Source organism: Lonchura striata, chromosome 4 (genome assembly GCF_050655825.1).
Source record: "Lonchura striata isolate lonStrDom1 chromosome 4, ASM5065582v1, whole genome shotgun sequence".
Classification (NCBI taxonomy): Eukaryota; Metazoa; Chordata; class Aves; order Passeriformes; family Estrildidae; genus Lonchura; species Lonchura striata.
This window is the reverse complement of record NC_140706.1, coordinates 32,701,044-32,720,383: the sequence shown is the minus strand read 5'-3', so window position 1 is coordinate 32,720,383 and position 19,340 is coordinate 32,701,044. Positions and strand designations below refer to the sequence as shown.

The 19,340-nt window shown below is 38.3% G+C and overlaps 1 protein-coding gene across 50 annotated transcripts in view; it reads left to right on the top strand.

The window, feature by feature from the left end:
• The window catches only part of TENM3 (teneurin transmembrane protein 3), a 1,286,597-nt gene extending 1,267,566 nt beyond the window's left edge, over positions 1–19,031 (top strand). For all 50 annotated transcript variants that reach the window (XM_085578773.1, XM_085578775.1, XM_085578777.1 and 47 more), the window contains 6 exons: positions 46–221; positions 820–1,055; positions 6,536–6,832; positions 8,025–9,636; positions 11,439–11,569; positions 15,430–19,031. In XM_085578773.1, the coding sequence (XP_085434899.1) occupies positions 46–221; positions 820–1,055; positions 6,536–6,832; positions 8,025–9,636; positions 11,439–11,569; positions 15,430–16,185 (3,208 nt within the window). In that variant the 3' untranslated portion in view covers positions 16,186–19,031. The remainder of the gene's footprint in view (positions 1–45; positions 222–819; positions 1,056–6,535; positions 6,833–8,024; positions 9,637–11,438; positions 11,570–15,429) is intronic.
• Positions 19,032–19,340: the final 309 nt, after the last annotated feature.

The window sequence follows — 19,340 nt, the reverse complement described above, 5'->3', positions numbered from 1 at the left end:
GTTCCTGCTGTATATCGTTTCTGCACTTTTTTTTTTTTTTTATAGCTATGATAGCGAGGGCCGTTTAACAAATGTTACATTCCCAACTGGAGTCGTCACTAACCTTCATGGGGAAATGGAAAGGGCCATTACAGTGGACATTGAGTCATCCAGCAGAGAGGAGGATGTCAGCATCACTTCCAACTTATCATCAATCGATTCTTTCTATACCATGGTTCAAGGTACTGTAAACACAAGATTTCTCAGCAGATACCGGCCTGAAAATTGTTTTCTTGTGGTACAAGCAGCTCCAAATAGAAGTGAAACTTTAGGGGCATAGCGTCTGGAGGAAGGGGTGATACATACACAGTTTTACACCTATACAGAAATGATTGCTCAGGAAAAGCAATAGTTGCAACAAAAGTAGCATTAAGTAAGTTTTCTAACCAAATCGGTTTTGTAAGCAGCTATGGGAAGTAGAATGCTTACTTTATATTAAAATCCCAGCAACCACATACTCGCAAAAGTGAATAGTCATAGTATGCTTAGGATTAGGTGAAAAATGCCTGTGAAATAGCAGAAAATGTGTTTTGTGCCACTCTAAAGAATATACAGTGAGGATGAGATTTTCTTGTGTGTTTAAGTAACTTTGAGGATAGGCCCTAAAGGCATTTTTGCTCCTCTGGGATACACTTATTCTTAACAATCTTACCCTGGCTCTTTATTACCATTGGGTCAGTTATGTGAAGTCAAAATGCACATATTTATAAAAGTGTCCAGTACAAAGGCAGAGTCTTAACCCATGTAGGTAACCTGTAATTCTCTTTTTGGTCTTCTCAGATCAGTTAAGAAATAGCTACCAGATTGGTTATGATGGCTCACTGAGAATCCTGTACGCCAGCGGCCTGGACTCACACTACCAGACAGAACCACACGTCTTGGCTGGCACTGCCAACCCAACCATGGCAAAGAGAAACATGACCCTGCCGGGGGAGAACGGGCAGAACCTGGTGGAATGGCGATTCCGGAAAGAGCAAGCCCAAGGAAAAGTCAATGTCTTTGGCCGAAAGCTTAGGGTAAGAGCACAAGCACAAGTGGCATCAACTGCATTCTCATTAAGGAATGAGGAAATGTAAATACATCCCTGTAGGTATTGCCATCCAGCAACTACAGAATATTTACTGTAGACAAGCTAACCACAGATCTGGAAGTACTTGTTTTTATTACTTCATTTATTGGCTATTTTATTTATTAATTGTTCTTTTCTGTGTGTTATGGTTTGACCCCAGGCAGCAGCCAAGCTGCTCACTCAGTCCTCCACCAATAGGATCGGGGCGAACTGGAACAGTAAAACCCAGAGAACTTGGGGGTTGAGATAAAGGCAGTTTAACAGGGAAAGCAAAAGCCACACACACAAACAAAGCAAAACAAGGAATGAATTCACTGCTTCCCACGGGCAGGCAGGTGTTCAGCCACCCCCAGGAGAGCAGGGCTCCATCACACACATAACAGTGACTTGGGAGGACAAAGCCATCACTCCAGATGTCCCCCCTTTACATACCGAGCAGGATGCCATACGGTCTGGAACACCCCTTTGGTCAGCTGGGGTCACCTGTCCTGGCTGTGTCTCCTCCCAGTCTCCCACACACCCCCAGTCTGCTCTCCAGGGTGGCAGTACCAAAAGCACAAAAGGCCTTGGCTCTGTGGAAGCCCTGCCCAGCAATAATGAAAACATTTCTAGGTTATCAACCCTGTGTTCAGCACAAATCCAAAATATAGCCCTGTACAAGCCTCTGTGAAGAAATACCCCAGCTAAAATCAGCACTCTGTGGAATTTAAACTGGTTTAGCTTGGAATGGCTAAAAATAATAATTTTCTGCCTTACTTCACTGTTTTTTTTTCTGGTAGTGATTTGGAATACTGTTTTAAATTATTCTACCATAAATTAGCACAATCTCTAGTTTTTATTTCTTTTTTTTTTAATTTTAAATTAAAATTGTAGTAAGACTTATTCTTACAATAGAAAAGGTTTAACTGTGTGTGCATGAGGATGGCATATTCCTCTAACGTATGTCTTTACCATTTTGTTGGCATTCCTTCTTCCTATATAGTGAGTGAAATACAAGTAGGAAGCAAACTATGATTTATGACAGCCATTTGGTAAAGACAACACAGATTAAGCATTTAAAATTTTGTTGCCAGGAGACCATTTCAAGATCAAAGATTTGACTTACTATTAGAAATGAACTCAGTTCTTTAAAATAAGGCCTAGGCAGTGTATCAAATCAAAGTAAGTAATTTCAGACCACTTGACTTCTTGCTATTTGAAGTCTTAAAATGTTTTGTAGCTTCCATTGGGACAATAAAGGAGGGGATGCTGTTATGCAGGTTATATTCCTCTCTACTACTTTCTCTACAAGAGGAATGTTGGGGCTTTTTTTCCGAGAAGGAAGAACAATTATGTACAGTAGCACTGCGTAAGAACAATATATTAGTAACTACCTGTGGCAGCTATCTGACATTGATAAGGAAGAGAAAAAGGAAGCCATAATTCTGAAGCTCATCCTTGTGGTTCTGGTTCATAGGCATGTCATTATATACCACAGTGGTATATTACACCTGCCAAGTTATTTGTGAAAGAAGCCCAAGAGAGGTTTGGCAGTGAAACAAATCACCACAAGCGTAGTTCTCAGAAGTGACACTAAGTTTTGGCATTCAAGTGCAGAGGAGGTAAAAGTTAAAAAGGGGAAGTAAAGTTGTCATGGACAACTTTAACTTAGAAGAATTAACACCAAAAAAAAAAAACAACCACAAAAAACACTAAACAAAAGAGGAAGATTTAACAAGATGAGAGGCAAAATGAAAGATTACTCATTAGACTCATTAAATTGTAGCTAGAGATGGGAGAAGTAGGGTACGTGGAGAATGAGCTAAGAGACAAATGCCTCAAAAAAAAAGAAATAAACTTGTCAGCAATGAAAATGAAAAAAAATTAATATTTTGTGAAGTTGATTTACATGGAAAGATATTACCGAAATATCAGTCGGGGTGGATGGGGGGATGGAGGAAAGCAGAAAAAGAAAACAAGAGAAAGAAGGAGTAATTTATGGAGCTCATCATTTTTATGTACAGACAGATATGTCATCAACATTTTTCTGCAAAGAAGATAAATATAGACAAGAAACAGTGACAAAATGTATTGTCAGTAAAGGTACTCATCTCTGTGACACTCACTGTGTTATTTTTATGCAGTATCTAATGTTAAAAAGTGCACTGTCAGGTACTCTCTTGGTTTTCTATCTTGTATTAGTTCTATCCAGTACTAGTAATCTTTCTAAAAAAATTAATTAGTAATTATGTTGCCCTTCCTCAACAGTCTTCAGTCAATCTTGCTTTTGTTCTGACTTGGTTTGTAATTGTTCAATAGCTTAGTTCTTCTCTGGAGCTGTATGTTTGTTCTATAAGGAGGTTGTAGGCAAAGGTCCTGCTAGTCCTCTGCATGAAAGAACCTTTTTAGGGCCTTTGTGCTGAGGGTCTCAGAAGTCTCAGATAAAGGAGCTGGTATGAGCTCTGTCTCAAGGGATCCAGAACAGACAGGTAACACAGTCAAGGGAGCTCACAAGGAGTCTGCTCTTGAAACCTGACATACTCCAAGCTATGCAGAGGTCCCTAGTTTTCACATTACCTCTTGAATTTCTCTGTAAGACACAGCAATATATTCCTACTCCTAACAGAGGAATCACAGACAGATTTCATACTTCTCACTGGAAGGAAAAACAGGAATTAAAGTAGAGGAGGATAGATGAATACATAAATTACTGAAATGTATCAGGACACTAGGTAAGGACTGTCAAAAGGCTCAGTTTTATGTCATTAAGTGTTTCTTCACTGGAAATTTCTTTGAGTACAGTTTTTATCATCATGAAATCCAGAGGCTTAAATGTATTTGGAGTGTGGTTATCTTGGACACAATAAAAACATTCAGCTTTTCCTCTTAAAGTGTTTTTCTAGCAGAGATGTTATTAAGAGGCACTTTAGAGGAAGGCACTGCTTTAGCTGAGATATGTTATTCCAGCCCTACACTGCCCAATGAAACAAGCTATATCACAAAAATTCATTGTTATTTTAATTTCCATCTCTATTGTGAGAATAGTCAAGCACAACCAAAATTTCACCAAAAGCGCACATGCCTGAATGCAAGAGCTCTGTCAGCGAAGTCTGAAAGGATGAAACTGGCTGGAACAAGAAGTATTTCCTTTCCTTCCCCTCATATCCTGCCCTTACACAGACCAGACAGACGGGAAGAGAAAAGGCAAGGACTGTTATAATCCCAGTTAGCAGCTAGGGCAGTGAGACAGCAGATTAAGTACTTTGTTGCAATTTATACAGGAAGGATGTGCTTAGCCAAGAAATTAACCACAATTGCTTGGACAACTGCCTTAACCATAAAACCACCCTTCTTTCTTTGCCAGTTCAGAAATCAGAAGATTCCATTTTAACCTCAGTGTCTAATCCCGAGAGGTGGACAAGAAAATTTATAAAAATCTTAATTAAATGTAAAATGAGGAAGGAGAGGTGGAGAGAAAGGGAAGGAAAAAAGTCAGAGAAGTAAAACAGGCAGGGACATGCAGAGATAGGGCAGGCAGGCACTGGGAAAAAAAAAAAAAAAAGCCTGATAAAGAAAATTTTTAAATTAATTTATGTAAATGAGCTAATATTAAATGATGGAAAATTTAAATAAAAACTCACTGAAAACAAGTAAAAAATATATTACAAAAAAGGAGTTGAATGGAAGTACTTCACAGCTAAGTTTAACCTACTTCTAGATTCAGTCTTACAGCATTAATTTTTCAGATTATATTTAAGTTTTGATGGTTCATTAAATAGGTAAAACAGCTTTTCTGCATCTGCTAGACTTAGTGTTCTTTATTTAGGAGATTTACATGAAAGTGTGATTTTTTTTTTTTTTCCTAAATTGATAGTGCAGATTCTTCTCATCCCAGTGATTTCATATAAACAAAGAAAAAAGTGTTGTACATAAATAGAGAGACAGAGCAAGAGAGAGTATTTGCAGGAACTTTTTTCCTATTTGCCCATGACCTATCACCAGCACTTTAGTACTTTTTATATGAATAATAAAGGATCTAATTTATATTGATCTTTCAGAAGCTTATAAGCCTCAGAGTATACATACCAATATCCATGACATATGAAGTTTTGAACATGCAGCCTGAAAAATGCAAAAGTCTTCCTGTCATTTCATTGGTGTATCCCTATCTATTCTCTTGTTATTTTCTGAATGTTATTTAGCCATCTTTGTTCACCCTTTGTAATATATGTATGAGGTACTTGAAATGGAATTTGAAAAAATTCTTAATACACATAGCTCTCTGTCCATTTCTACCCTACTTCCCACATGTTCGCATAATACAGTGTGGAAAAAAATCTCAGTTATCAGTTTTTCACCCAACCTGGAACAACTTTAAAAAGACACAGCAGATACAGAAATGGTTTACAGATGAACAAAGAAATCCTTGAGGCCTGTTGGAGAACACTAAAGCACAATTCAGTGCTGAGAGGAACGGAGAAGTGCAAAGATACTGATATAGGAAAAGAAAACCACACATTTTGCTTCTATAAATTCAAAAATGAGAGCTAAGTCAATGAAACTGAAAGTTGACATATTTTAAACACTAAAGGGAGGTGGGGGTGGATTTCAGTGTAAAAATATTACATAGAAATCACTATCCATCACTGTGGATTACATATATCAATAACAAACTTTTCAACATAAATGTATCTATGGATTTATTTAATAAAGCCAAGGCTTTATTAACAAATCAAAATACTTGTAAACTTCAGAGCATTTTTAACTGTTTTTCAGTGGTCCAGTAGTCTTTCAGTCATTTATGGCTTTAAGTGGTCAGTTAACTAGGAGAAAGATATAATCCTCTACTAAGGATTTCAGCCTTATTAATACATTGCAGCAGTGGATAGTACACCAAGTTTAATTTCCATTTGATCCTGAAGGGGAATGCCTATGTTCTAAAAACTGTTTAAACCTCAGTTTGAAGATCTAACATACTTTTGAAGATCTTAGTCTTGTATTTACTATTTTGAAAAATACTTGCTGTGAACAACCGTGATTCAGTTCTTTCTTAGCATGATTGTTATGAATTGGAAAAGCAGTAGTTGGGAATATATTTTTACAATAATTTGCTAGATATACTTCAGACTGCCTACAAAAGAAGTAGTTTATATTGAAATGACCCCATTTATTACAAAAGTTTTCTGTACACATCTTAACAGTTGACTAAGCATCAAGAAAGAAAACATTTCAACAAATTCTGAGCCTTCTCTTCATATAACCTGACCTTCTAAGGTAGATATTATTATTGTGCCTTACATTTATATCAAGAAGTTGCTAAAATACTTTACAGATACAGCAAATCAATCACTATAAATGGTATTTAAAGAATAGCTAGCTTTGTGGAAATAACAGGTGCCTGGGTTTGAACAGCATGATTTATTGTGTCATTTTGTTTGCTTTAAAAAGGTTAATGGCAGAAACCTCCTTTCAGTTGACTTTGATCGAACCACGAAGACAGAAAAGATCTACGATGACCACCGTAAATTCCTGCTGAGGATTGCTTACGACACGTCAGGGCACCCTACCCTGTGGCTCCCGAGCAGCAAGCTGATGGCTGTCAATGTGACCTATTCATCCACAGGTCAAATAGGCAGCATACAGCGAGGCACGACTAGTGAAAAAATAGAGTATGATGGACAGGGAAGGATAGTGTCTAGAGTGTTTGCTGATGGGAAAACCTGGAGTTACACATACTTGGAAAAGGTAAAGAACGCTCAGGTTTTTTTAAATGCTTGGAATGTGCTGAAATTCTGCAGCACCTCACTGCTGCATTCAAAGCAAAAATAGGTAGTAGAAGCACATTGCAATTTTCTAAGTATCAACATGTGATTCCAAGGGGAATGTTTCATTCCACAGATACGTAATCATGCTGTAGGTAATTGCTAGGAATTGATGTGTTTTTAAATTATTCAGGCCACTGACTAACAAGAAGCATCCACATTTACCTTTTATCTTAACACTTAAAATAAGGTATAGGGACTATCTGCAATTCAGTTCAACTGAAAATAATTTGTTTGCTAATGCTCCACTGTTGTGGGCTTTTTTCACTACCAAGAAAAGCTCTTTTTTCTAAATAGTTACAACTGTCAATTTGTACTTGCTATATGTTGTAGCATGAAAATAAGGGATAGGCAAAAGATCAGGAAACAATACATATGTAACAACTGCTGAATGATAGTTCTCCTTCTAGAAATATCTATGAAAATCACCCTTGTGAGATATGCAGAAAGAGAATATGTTTCTTTTAGGAGTTTAAATATATTTCTGTTGACGATGTTGCTCAGCAAATACTGTTTACTAGTTACCACAGACATAATTTAATCAAGGCCTATGATACATAATAGCCATGCTTTAGGAAAATGTCAGAATAATTCAAGTAGCTCCTTTTGATATGAATAATCAAACAATTGTTTTACCTATGTCTGAAAAGCTTACAGAACAAGAGCACAGTATTCAGAGATCTCAGGCTAGACAAATTCTTCAAAATCATCTTTAATTGTAGGGAAGAAATTGTATCTCCCATATGTTGTTCTCCTCGTGAGTTAATGGCTCTAAGACAGTTTTACTTCTTCCCATATTAAACATGACTTATCTGAATCCATTGACAATCTGCTGTTTAGCTGTGAATGCTTGATAAAAGAGTGATACAGTCATAACAAGTAGCAAATTATGAATGTGGAACTACTAATTACAGAACCCCTTACAATTAAGCATACAAGTAAATTAGGCAGGGAGATGTTAACAACATGTAAGGTCAATGATAACTCAATTAAAGAGGAGATAATTTTCTCAAGTGGGAATGTCACATTTTTCTGAAGAAATAGTATCAGTATATGGCAGGAGGGGAGATACTGCGCCATTTGTCACATGATAAAAATCTGTTCTTAATTTTCAGTCAATGGTTCTTCTGCTCCATAGCCAACGGCAGTATATCTTCGAATATGATTTGTTGGATCGGCTTTCTGCTGTCACCATGCCCAGTGTCGCTCGTCATACCATGCAGACTATCCGCTCCATCGGCTATTACCGCAATATATACAACCCCCCGGAAAGCAATGCTTCTGTTATAATGGACTACAACGAGGAAGGGCAGCTCCTTCAAACTGCTTTCCTGGGGACAAGCCGGAGAGTATTATTCAAGTACAGACGGCAGACCAAGCTCTCAGAAATTTTATATGATAGTACAAGAGTTAGTTTTACTTATGATGAGACAGCAGGAGTCCTGAAAACAGTAAACCTCCAAAGCGATGGTTTTATCTGCACCATTAGATACAGACAAATTGGCCCATTGATTGACAGACAGATTTTCCGCTTTAGTGAAGACGGAATGGTAAATGCCCGATTTGACTACAGCTATGACAATAGCTTCAGAGTGACTAGCATGCAAGGTGTCATCAATGAAACCCCATTGCCTATTGATCTCTACCAGTTTGACGATATCTCTGGCAAAGTTGAACAGTTTGGAAAATTTGGAGTTATATATTACGATATTAACCAGATCATTTCAACAGCTGTAATGACATACACAAAACACTTTGACGCACATGGGCGCATCAAGGAAATTCAGTATGAAATATTTCGGTCATTAATGTATTGGATTACAATTCAGTATGATAACATGGGACGAGTGACGAAAAGAGAAATTAAGATTGGGCCATTTGCCAACACCACAAAATATGCTTACGAATATGATGTAGATGGTCAGCTCCAGACAGTTTATCTGAATGAAAAAATAATGTGGCGATACAACTATGACCTGAATGGCAACCTGCACTTGCTTAACCCCAGTAGCAGCGCCCGTTTGACACCACTTCGGTACGACCTGAGAGACAGAATAACTCGACTAGGAGATGTACAGTACAGGTTAGATGAAGACGGATTTCTGCGTCAGAGGGGTACCGAAATCTTTGAATACAGTTCAAAGGGCCTTCTTACTCGAGTTTATAGCAAAGGCAGTGGGTGGACAGTGATTTACCGTTATGATGGACTTGGACGACGAGTTTCCAGTAAAACTAGCCTTGGGCAGCATCTCCAGTTCTTTTATGCAGACCTTACCTACCCAACCAGGATAACTCATGTGTATAACCACTCAAGTTCTGAAATCACATCTCTATACTATGATCTGCAAGGACATCTTTTTGCCATGGAAATTAGCAGTGGGGATGAGTTTTACATTGCATCAGACAATACAGGGACACCGCTGGCTGTTTTCAGTAGCAATGGTCTCATGCTTAAACAAATTCAATACACTGCCTATGGTGAGATCTATTTTGACTCTAACCTTGACTTCCAGCTGGTAATTGGATTCCATGGAGGCTTATATGACCCACTAACCAAATTAGTCCACTTTGGAGAAAGAGATTATGACATACTGGCAGGCCGGTGGACAACCCCTGATATTGAAATCTGGAAGAGAATTGGGAAGGATCCAGCTCCTTTTAATTTGTACATGTTTAGAAATAACAACCCAGCCAGTAAAATACACGATGTGAAGGATTATATCACAGGTAAGAGAAGGTTACTTGATTGCAGCTTGGGGATGCTGGATCTGCAGGCATCCAATTTAGGCTATAGGCAGGAAGGGTCCTTCAGTCATCAGTTTAACACAGCAGCATCACAGAAAATATTCACTGGAAGTTCACTGATATTTTCCAATGTAGACTTTTGCAAGGCTGCTAATGTAAATTGCTCAATAAGCTCCAGGGCTAGCACAAAGTAATGTGTACACAGCCAGGTACAGGAAAGGAGGAGTGGGATAGTACAGAAAGAGGAGTGATCTTCTATTTTGGCAAAAAAAAGTTGCTAACATGCTTAGTTTTATATCTCAATTCTTAGAGAACTGATATGCTTTTTGTTATTCTAGAATTAGTGATGTGTAGTGTTTTCCATTACTCTACATACCAAAAATCTGACTGCATGACACCAGAATTTTTGGAAAAATATATGGCTCTGATGCATTTGATTTTTTGTATTTGAATTAAATGTAAATAATACAAAATATACAGACATTGCCAGTCTACAGGAAGGGCTCAGCCCTACTTACTTAGGAGCTGTGAGACTAGCACTTAGAAGAGCCTCCTGGGAATCAAGTGGGTTTGCATTCATTTAACAAACAGCAGCTATTAAGTGCGTTGCTAGCAGGCTGCCTGGGAGTAAGAATAAAAACAGACCTGAATCTGTCCTTTTTTAGCAGCATGTGCTGTAGGGCATGCACTTGGAATCAGATTCCTTGTGCCATTGAAAATCATGCACTTAGTTCAGAAATTGCCCTCAAAATACAGTTTTGGTTCTTTTCTTAACATCTTTGATGTCTGAAATGCACAGGCAGACAGTGCTTATATAAGGGTATTATTACAATTTGTAATTTGGCTGACTGGCAGTTTTAGATGCAACACCTCATGAGGTATAGAATTTATTTGGAAATGTTAGAAATTATTTTAAGATATTTTTTTATTTTTCTAATTTTTGGAAAAATCTGCTTATTTCATATATTGTGAGCTTTCTTAAGTAAAAATTTTTAGGCTTGGTAAGGAACACTCTGCCAACCTCTAAGCTTAGTTTTTGTGGAAGAGAGTGTAAAAAAACAGAAACAAGGCAGAGAACTTTTTCTTGCCAAGCAATTGTTAACTGAACATTGGCACCCCTAATTTATTTTTAACAGAACATAACATGTATCATAAATAATGTTATCTAATGATAATTTAGTATCCTGTCTGCTTATTGATGCATTTCCTTAGTTGTTCATTTCATCAATCCCACATCATCTTGACGAGGAGCAGATTTCTCTTGAATCAACAAAAAATATTTGCCAAATCATTTAAAAGGTAGTTGGCCATATAGGTACTATTTCAGGAGTAGTTTGAAGTCGTAACAATGACACACACCAAAAGGACTGGATGTGCTCTGCGGTACTTTTTTTTCCTTGGCTTTGTTTAAAAGTATTGATGATGAAGGTATGACATAAAGCATGTTTACCCTGACCATGAGATTCCAGTTAGTTTAGGCTGTATGACAAGGAAATCTCCCCTTAACTGTGCTGCCATAATTGTTCTGGAAGCCACCAAGGCCATCAGAATCTGATTGCTGAACTCTGCAATACTTTTCAACAGAGTCTAGTGCAATTCTTATATAGAATAGACATTTTCTTTTAAGTTTAGAACTCTAAGCTTCCTGTATAGTTTTGCTGTTTTCATTCAAAAAGAAATCAACTATGCCAAAAACTATTATATGTAAAAATTGTGTGGTTGCAAAATACAGAACAATTCTAATATTTTTCTCTTTTTTTTTTCTTATAATTATTCCCTTTCAGATGTTAACAGCTGGCTGGTGACATTTGGCTTCCATCTGCACAATGCCATCCCTGGCTTCCCTGTTCCAAAATTTGATTTAACAGAACCTTCTTATGAACTTGTGAAGAGCCAGCAATGGGAAGACATACCAGTAAGAAACAAAACTAAACATACAAATTGAACAAGATAGAATGTTCCCATTTATTTCAGATGGTATAATGGATAATTCTGACAGCCAGTTACTTGCTAAATTCAGTCTGAACTTAGTACCTTTATCTAGTTTCAAAATAATTTAAGAAATTACAGGTGGAGTGTTTATTACAGATTTGCTAAGTTAGGTACTATTTTATATAAGATTTTGTTTGCTTTTAGCAATTATAAAAATTTTTAAATACAATAATCAATGAAAAGTTTAAGATGCTCTAAAGATGTCTAATTTTCATAGGAGAAACTGAGATTATATTTGTACTAACATTCTGCCTGAAGGCAGTAACTGAACACTGTAGTAAGAAGAGACAGTGAAATAAACAGAAGAGGTGACTTAACATACCCATACCAGGCACCACTGTAATTCTGCTTCCTTTTAATATTAACCATGTGTTATGGACACAATGTCTTGTTATATGTAAAGATAAAATATTGAAACTGAAATTACCTGAGGTAAATCCTACTATATCACATAAAACTCAATTTTGCTCAGTTTATGAAGTTTTTTGAAAGCAAAAAAAATGAACTTTCATCCTGGAAACCTGCTGTGGTTCTAAATAATGAAAGAAATGCATGTGGAAGTTAAATCTAAGTCTGCCATTTAAGAAAATTATATTTACAAATTAGGCTTACTAAAAGATCAAATACCTATGCCCTCAAAAATCCTATGGTTTTTGGTTTAGAAGGAAGAATTAAGAGACATTAAAATGGGTGATCCCATTCAAAGCAGTCAAAGAAAAGATCTCTTTTTATAAGAATCATGATAGAGAATGTTACAAAAAAAGATTATACAAACTTTAAAAATCCTACAACCTAATGTAGACCAAAAGTCCTTAGAACAGTGGCCCAGCAGAAGGAAACATATGGAAGCTAGCTTTGCATTCAGGAAGTTAGTTAGTTTAGTTAGTTGGTTGGTTGGTTGGTTGGTTGGTTGGTTGGTTAGTTTGTTTGTTCGTTTGTTCGTTTGTCCGTTGGTTCATTTTTAACAGCAAGGAATTGAGTAATAGGGAGAGATTTTAGAGCCCAGCATGAGACTAGTGTCTCCCATGAGCAACAAATGCAGCGAAGAAGCATGGCAAGCAAGTTGTATTGGGAGATAAGAGACCTGTCATCAGGCATGGCTGTGTTTAGGTCTCAAAGTTAGGTCTCAAAAGCTAAAGAATGAAATCATCCACTAACACTAGCAAAGTCATACCAGGAATAGAACCAGTCTGATCAAAGAGATGAGGGCAGAAAGCCAGTTGTCAAAAATCTTCAGGAGAGAGTTCAATAACATGAGGAATGCCAGGAGCACGTGACATGACAGAGGAAAACAAGGATTCAAAATTCTCATGTAGGAAGAAGCTGCAACTCTGATATTCACTGGTGAACAAGCAAATGCAGCAGACTGCAGAAGTAAACACACAAACCACTCGGTATTTTGAAACATTCTGGAGTGAGTAAGCTTTACTGAGCTCTGAGGATACGTGTAAAAAAAAAACTAACTTTGTTATAATAGAAGTTGCTATAGCATCTTACTGCTCTCACTGCTGTCTACAATATATTTTGTGCTCAATAGCTTTCATGTAGGATTTACAACAGCTGAAATCCATACTCATTAGCAAATGCAGACCAAAATCTGCCACATTCAATAAGAATGGAGAGTCCAAGTTAATTCATAATTCCCTCGGGAGTTATCCGCTCCAAAAAGCTATGCTTGTGGCACAACAAAGAAGCCTTTGCAAACTTTTTGCTAAGTTTTGACCAGCAGCAAGGCTGAATTAAGACTGTATGAATCTTAATGAATCCTTCTTGGTCTCCCATCCAGAAATTTAGGAAAACAAAACAGGCTTTTGACTCATTTGTCAGCAGTGAATCAAGTGGTTTAAGCAGTATTTTACTAAAAAGGAGAACGGGTTAACTGGAAGATAAACTGGATGATCATCAAAATCTAAGTTCTTGTTTTCAAAAGTGCAGCCAAAGCTATTTAAATCTTTGTTTCCTGCTGAGGCAACTGCCAGAGCATCTGTCTGCTCCCCACCTCTATCAGTACAGCTCATTCACATCTTGTTGCTGTTAAGGCCCAGGGTTAGATCAATGTGTCTATTATGCACAGTTGTGAGGTCTCATCCCAACCACAGCTGACCCTGTGATTTGAGCTGTCCTGCTTTCTAGGTGCACTAGCTGACCATTCCTGCTAGCTGCTCCTGCTCTTCCAGCCATCCAGGCTAAGCACTGCAGTTATGCTGACAGGTCCTGTTCCCCAGCCATCCTCTCTGTACCAAGAGTGCATAGGAGGCTACACACAGCTCTTCCATGACATGCTACTATCCTAGCTTTTCCATCACACTGGCTTGTTGCTTCTTTTTATTCATTACCCCTTGTCTTTGCTAGCTATGAACAAAACACTGCTGTATTCAGAGTGGCACCCATCTAAAGCTGTTGGGGAAAAGCTCTTTTAGCAGGAAGCTGATACTTGAAGTGAAATGGAAGGTCACATAGCCCGATTGGCCAAAATCTTTTCACACATCCCCTTTTATCAGTTTCTGCAAGAAAGGGTATGAGTCCCCAGTATACTACCTCACTGGTCCATACCATTAGCTTCCCTCTCTTTTACTGTAAAGACTGTCATAGTTTGATTTCCCTCATTTCTTTAGCAGCTTGAGGGATTTTGAGAGCCTCCCTGCAGTTTGTTCTCAGGCTGCAGCTACTTGAGAGACTCTTATCTCCTGACTCAGTGTAAAGAAAGACTTGTTCCAGTTCTAAAGCACAGCTTCATGACCTGTAAAAATGTTCTCAGTTTGACTGGACTCATGGTAGATAGGAATCACAATTGAACAAGCTCAGAGGAAGAGATGACACCATAGGAAGATGACACTGTAGTAAGACAGCTCTTACCTGTATTAACATGGCATGGCCTGGCAATGTGCACTGGCAGCCCAAAAAGTCAATCCTGTCCTGGGCTGCATCAAAATCACCAGGGTCAGCAGGGAAAGGGAGGGGATTTTTCCCCTCTGCTCTGCTTTTGTGAGATCTCAGCTGAAACACAGTATCCAGCCCTGGGGTGCCCAGCACAGGAAGGACATAAACCTGTTCAAGCAAGTCCAGTGGAGGGCCACCCAGTTGATCAGAGGGATGGAACACCTCTCCTATGAGAAAAAGAATTGGGATTGCTCAGCCTGGAAAAGAGAAGGCTTTCAGGTAACTTAATTGTAGCCTTCCAGTACCCGAGGGAACATGCAGAAAAGACGGTGTAAGACTATTTACAAGAGCAGTTGACAGGACTAGGGAGAATGGGTTCGAATTGAAAGAGAGTAGGTTTAGATTACATATGAGGACAAAATTCTTACTATGAGGGTGGTGAGGCCCTGAAATAAGCTGCCCAGAGAAGTTGTGGATGTCCTATCGCTGAAGGTGTTCAAGGCCAGGTTGGATTAAGTCTCTGAGCAACCTGGTCTAGTTGAAGGTGTCCCACAGAAGGGGGTTGGAACTAGATGATATTCAAGGTCTCCTCCAAAACCAAGCCATTCTGACTCTTTTGGTTATTGCAAGTCTGTCCTGTGCAGCCCAGTAAGTAGCCTCTGAAGTTAAAGCTGATTTTTGTGCAGGTTCTCAGGGAGACAAAGAGTAAAAGCAGTAAACATTAGCAAAATAGTCTTGTAACTCAGCAGAACTAGCAGTATGCAGATCTAATTAACTCCTTGGCACTGTCAGTTGTGGCATATCCTGTTGTTGTCCACGGGCAGCACACCAAGAAATCCTGGCTGTTTGGCATTTAGGGGGCTACAGATGGCTGGTAAAACTTCTGTCTGTTCTTGTTTACAGCCAATTTCTGGAGTGCAACAACAAGTGGCGAGACAAGCAAAGGCTTTCCTTTCCCTGGGAAAGATGGCAGAAGTGCAGGTCAGCAGACGGAAATCCAGTGGAGAAAAGTCATGGCTGTGGTTTGCCACGGTGAAGTCTCTGATTGGCAAAGGGGTAATGCTCGCTGTCAATCAAGGCAAAGTGCAAACAAACGTGCTCAACATTGCTAATGAGGACTGCATAAAAGTGGCAGCTGTTTTGAACAACGCTTACTACCTAGAAAACTTGCATTTCACTGTAGAGGGAAAGGACACGCACTATTTTATCAAGACCACCTCCCCTGAGAGTGACCTTGGGACACTGAGGCTGACAAGTGGGCGCAAGGCCCTGGAGAATGGCATCAATGTCACTGTTTCCCAGTCCACCACTGTGGTGAACGGCAGGACTCGTAGGTTTGCTGATGTTGAAATGCAATACGGTGCTCTAGCGCTTCACGTCCGCTATGGCATGACGCTTGACGAGGAAAAGGCCCGGATACTGGAGCAAGCCAGGCAAAGAGCTCTTTCCAGTGCCTGGGCCAGAGAACAACAGAGAGTAAGAGACGGAGAGGAAGGTGCCAGGTTGTGGACAGAAGGAGAAAAGAGGCAGTTGCTAAGCGCTGGAAAGGTACAAGGATACGATGGGTACTATGTACTCTCTGTGGAGCAATATCCGGAATTAGCAGACAGCGCTAACAACATACAGTTCCTCAGACAAAGTGAGATAGGAAAGAGGTAACACACTGGCTTAGCTCAGGCTGCCAAAGAGACTGTGTACCAATGTCTTCTAAGAAGGAGACCAAACTGTTTTGCTGCATTACTACTTGAGCCTAAGCTTACATCTTTGCTCAGATTTTTTCTGTAGCACAATCCAGACTCTGTAATAAAAAGAGCGCCTTCCAGAAGAATGATACTGCTAATGACAAAACTTTTTTTTTTCTCAATGACCTTAAAGGTGATCTGCTTTAAAGAATATGTTTACATATGCATATCGCTGCACTCAAGTTGGACTGAAAAGTATTAAAAAAAAAAAGAAGAAAAAAAGAAAATAAAAAGGCCTACAGATTTTGCAACAGGCTGTTTCTTTGAGGCACTGTATTTAATTAAGATACAGACCCATACAGTGTTTCAAAATAGTACTGAATTGTTGACCTTTGCTTACAAGAAGTAGTCTCTCTCTTTCTCTCTCTCTTTTTCTCTCTTTCTCACTGCATAGGATGTGGTATATATCTGTTAATTTTAAAACATGGGGCAAAAATTACTGTTTATAGACAACCCAACTGCATTAAACTGTGCTGCTTTCTAAAAGGACATTGGCACAAGTGACTTATGCTACCATGGGAATTTAATAATGGATTTTACAATGCTAACATGGTTTGCCTTGGGGGGAAAATGGCAAGTAGAATCCTTGTTGCATATAAGCAAAGGAAACCCTGATTTTTTTGTAAATTATGTGAGACAAGTTGTTTATGGATTTTTATATGAATTACAATTTACTGTACATCAAATATTAGTCTCAGAGGAGTTAATTTATGTAAAGTGTTTAAAAAAGTTTATACTTAAAAATAAAATGATAAAAACATGTGCTGTGTGTGATTTTTTTAAAAGAAAAAGGAATTGCACCTTTTATGTTATAGCTGTACAGTATAAAGGATTATATTGTAGAGATATAACAGTGATGACTAATGTCCAAAAGTGTTAATATTTTTGTATTAGGTTTAAAGCTGTGCATCTATCACTCTGCTGATAGGATGGGACACTCCACAAAGTGGCTGGCTGAATCAGACCACAGCTCCCTCCCCTCCCTCTCCTGTCACCCAGGCCAGTGCCACTTCATCAGTCATTGTTAGAAGGCACAGTAACCAAGTAAGTCTCATTTAGTATGATGGAAGACTTTAATAGGTTGGGGTTTCCTTGTCTTTTTCCAGCCCTAATGTAATAAATGGACATTTATTCATACAGGTGGGGTTTCTGTTGGTTTTTTTAGATGCTTTGTTTCACAATGGAGGAATAGTGTCTCAGGTGCTTGGCAAATTGTATGTAGAAGAAGAAGAAGAAATGATGTAGTTTCATCCAGTTATGTCAACTTTGTCTTCTGTATAATACAGCTCTTTTAGGTGTTAATAACTCCAGATAGAAGAAGTGTACCTCTGACCTGATGCTACAGAATTGCTCTTTAGGCAGGCAGGCTGTTCAGTAGGTTCATCTCCTGGCCTTCAGCTGGCAGATCAAATTTCATTACTGTGAACACATCCTGGGGATGGAGAGGAAGGTCCAGTTCTAGTGCCTAGACTGCATCTCCACACCACTGCATAGATTTGGCATGCTCTGCTCCAAGGCCCAGTATATTTGCTGCAGGAAGAACTGAAGTGCGCAGCTGGTTCCTTATAGGAAGCCTGTGGTGGCATCTATGGCATCTGTTCTACATCTTGGCTGAAACCATTCTTAGAGCTTTAGTCTCATGAGCACTAAATTCAGCCACAAAAATAAATATTTTTAGGATGAGACAAAATTGGGGGTTTTGATGTTCATTGAAATATACACAGTATTTCTATCCATGTATTATAATGACAGAACATAGTAAGTGAACGTGTCTTAACTATGAATGGTTCAAGTGGATGTAATAAAAATAGTTTTCTAACTGCTTTGTATTCTGAGAGTCTATGGTATTACATACTCTAAATTGCACATTAGGATTGTTTGATAAACAGATTTGAATTTCTCCCAGCCAAGTCACTACCGAATCTACAGTATCAGTGCTATTACTGTATGTGTGTATTTGGTAGAACATACAGAACTAATTACACATATAATGAATGCTAATCATCTATTAGAATTAAAGCACAGATTAGTTGTTAGTACTTTTACCCTTGAAGCTTGAGGGCCCTAAATTTAGAGAGGATGGTATTTCAGACCCCAGAGGTGTGTCATTGAGCTACGTATTCTTTTTAAAAGATGTAAAATGCTAGGTGTTTGCAGTTCTGTTGGGTGGCTCTTCCACAGCACTGTATTTAGCATGCTGTAAGTGCTCTCTGTTGAAATAGGCTCATATTCTAAATTATGTCCAATGTTTCTGTTCTGTTTGAATATGAAAAGCTTGTATAACATGTCAACATTGAAATATATCTTCTACTTGGCGCATACCAGTCCCTTCTCCTTTGTTCTGGCACCAATAAACAACAAATTATAGTATCTGTTGGTGATCATTTTAGATACAGTCAAATCAAGCCAATTAGTGGCCTTGTTAGTAGGTATAATGAGCCTATTTCTTGCTAAAAAAGACTTGTGATCTGGACATGTTCCTGCAGGAAATAGTGACCTTGGGGAATATAGAAACAAAAGATCTTTTTAAAGAAAAAATATGCATAATTAAAGAAGCATATTACAAAAATAAGAAAAAAAGAGGAGATTCTAAGTATTTTAGACAATGCCAGTCAAAATGCTATCCTGATATTTTGAGATGTATATTTCGTCTGATTTGTATTGTTCTTTTAATTTGCCTTCTTAACTTTATATGTGTCCTGAATTTTCCACAAATTGATAACTATAGATTGCATCTAGGCTTTCCAATAAAAGCCAACCCAACATGTGTGTATGTGTGTGTTTATATTTGGGTTTTTTAAACCTGTATGTAGATATTGTATGTGTGCTGCCACTTTTCGCGTATCGAAGTAACGTGATCCCCTTGCACTCGTATTGATTCACTTGCTTCACAGTTGGCAGTATCTTTTTCTTTATCCAATGGCTTCATCTGCTAACTCAGAAAAGTAAATTACTCCATGGGATCTCTCAGGGGAACAACTTTAGAGAAAACATTAAATATATCTCCACAAAGCCAAATCTTTCATAGATAAGGAAAGACAAAGAACAAAAAAAAAGTCACTTAGAACTGTT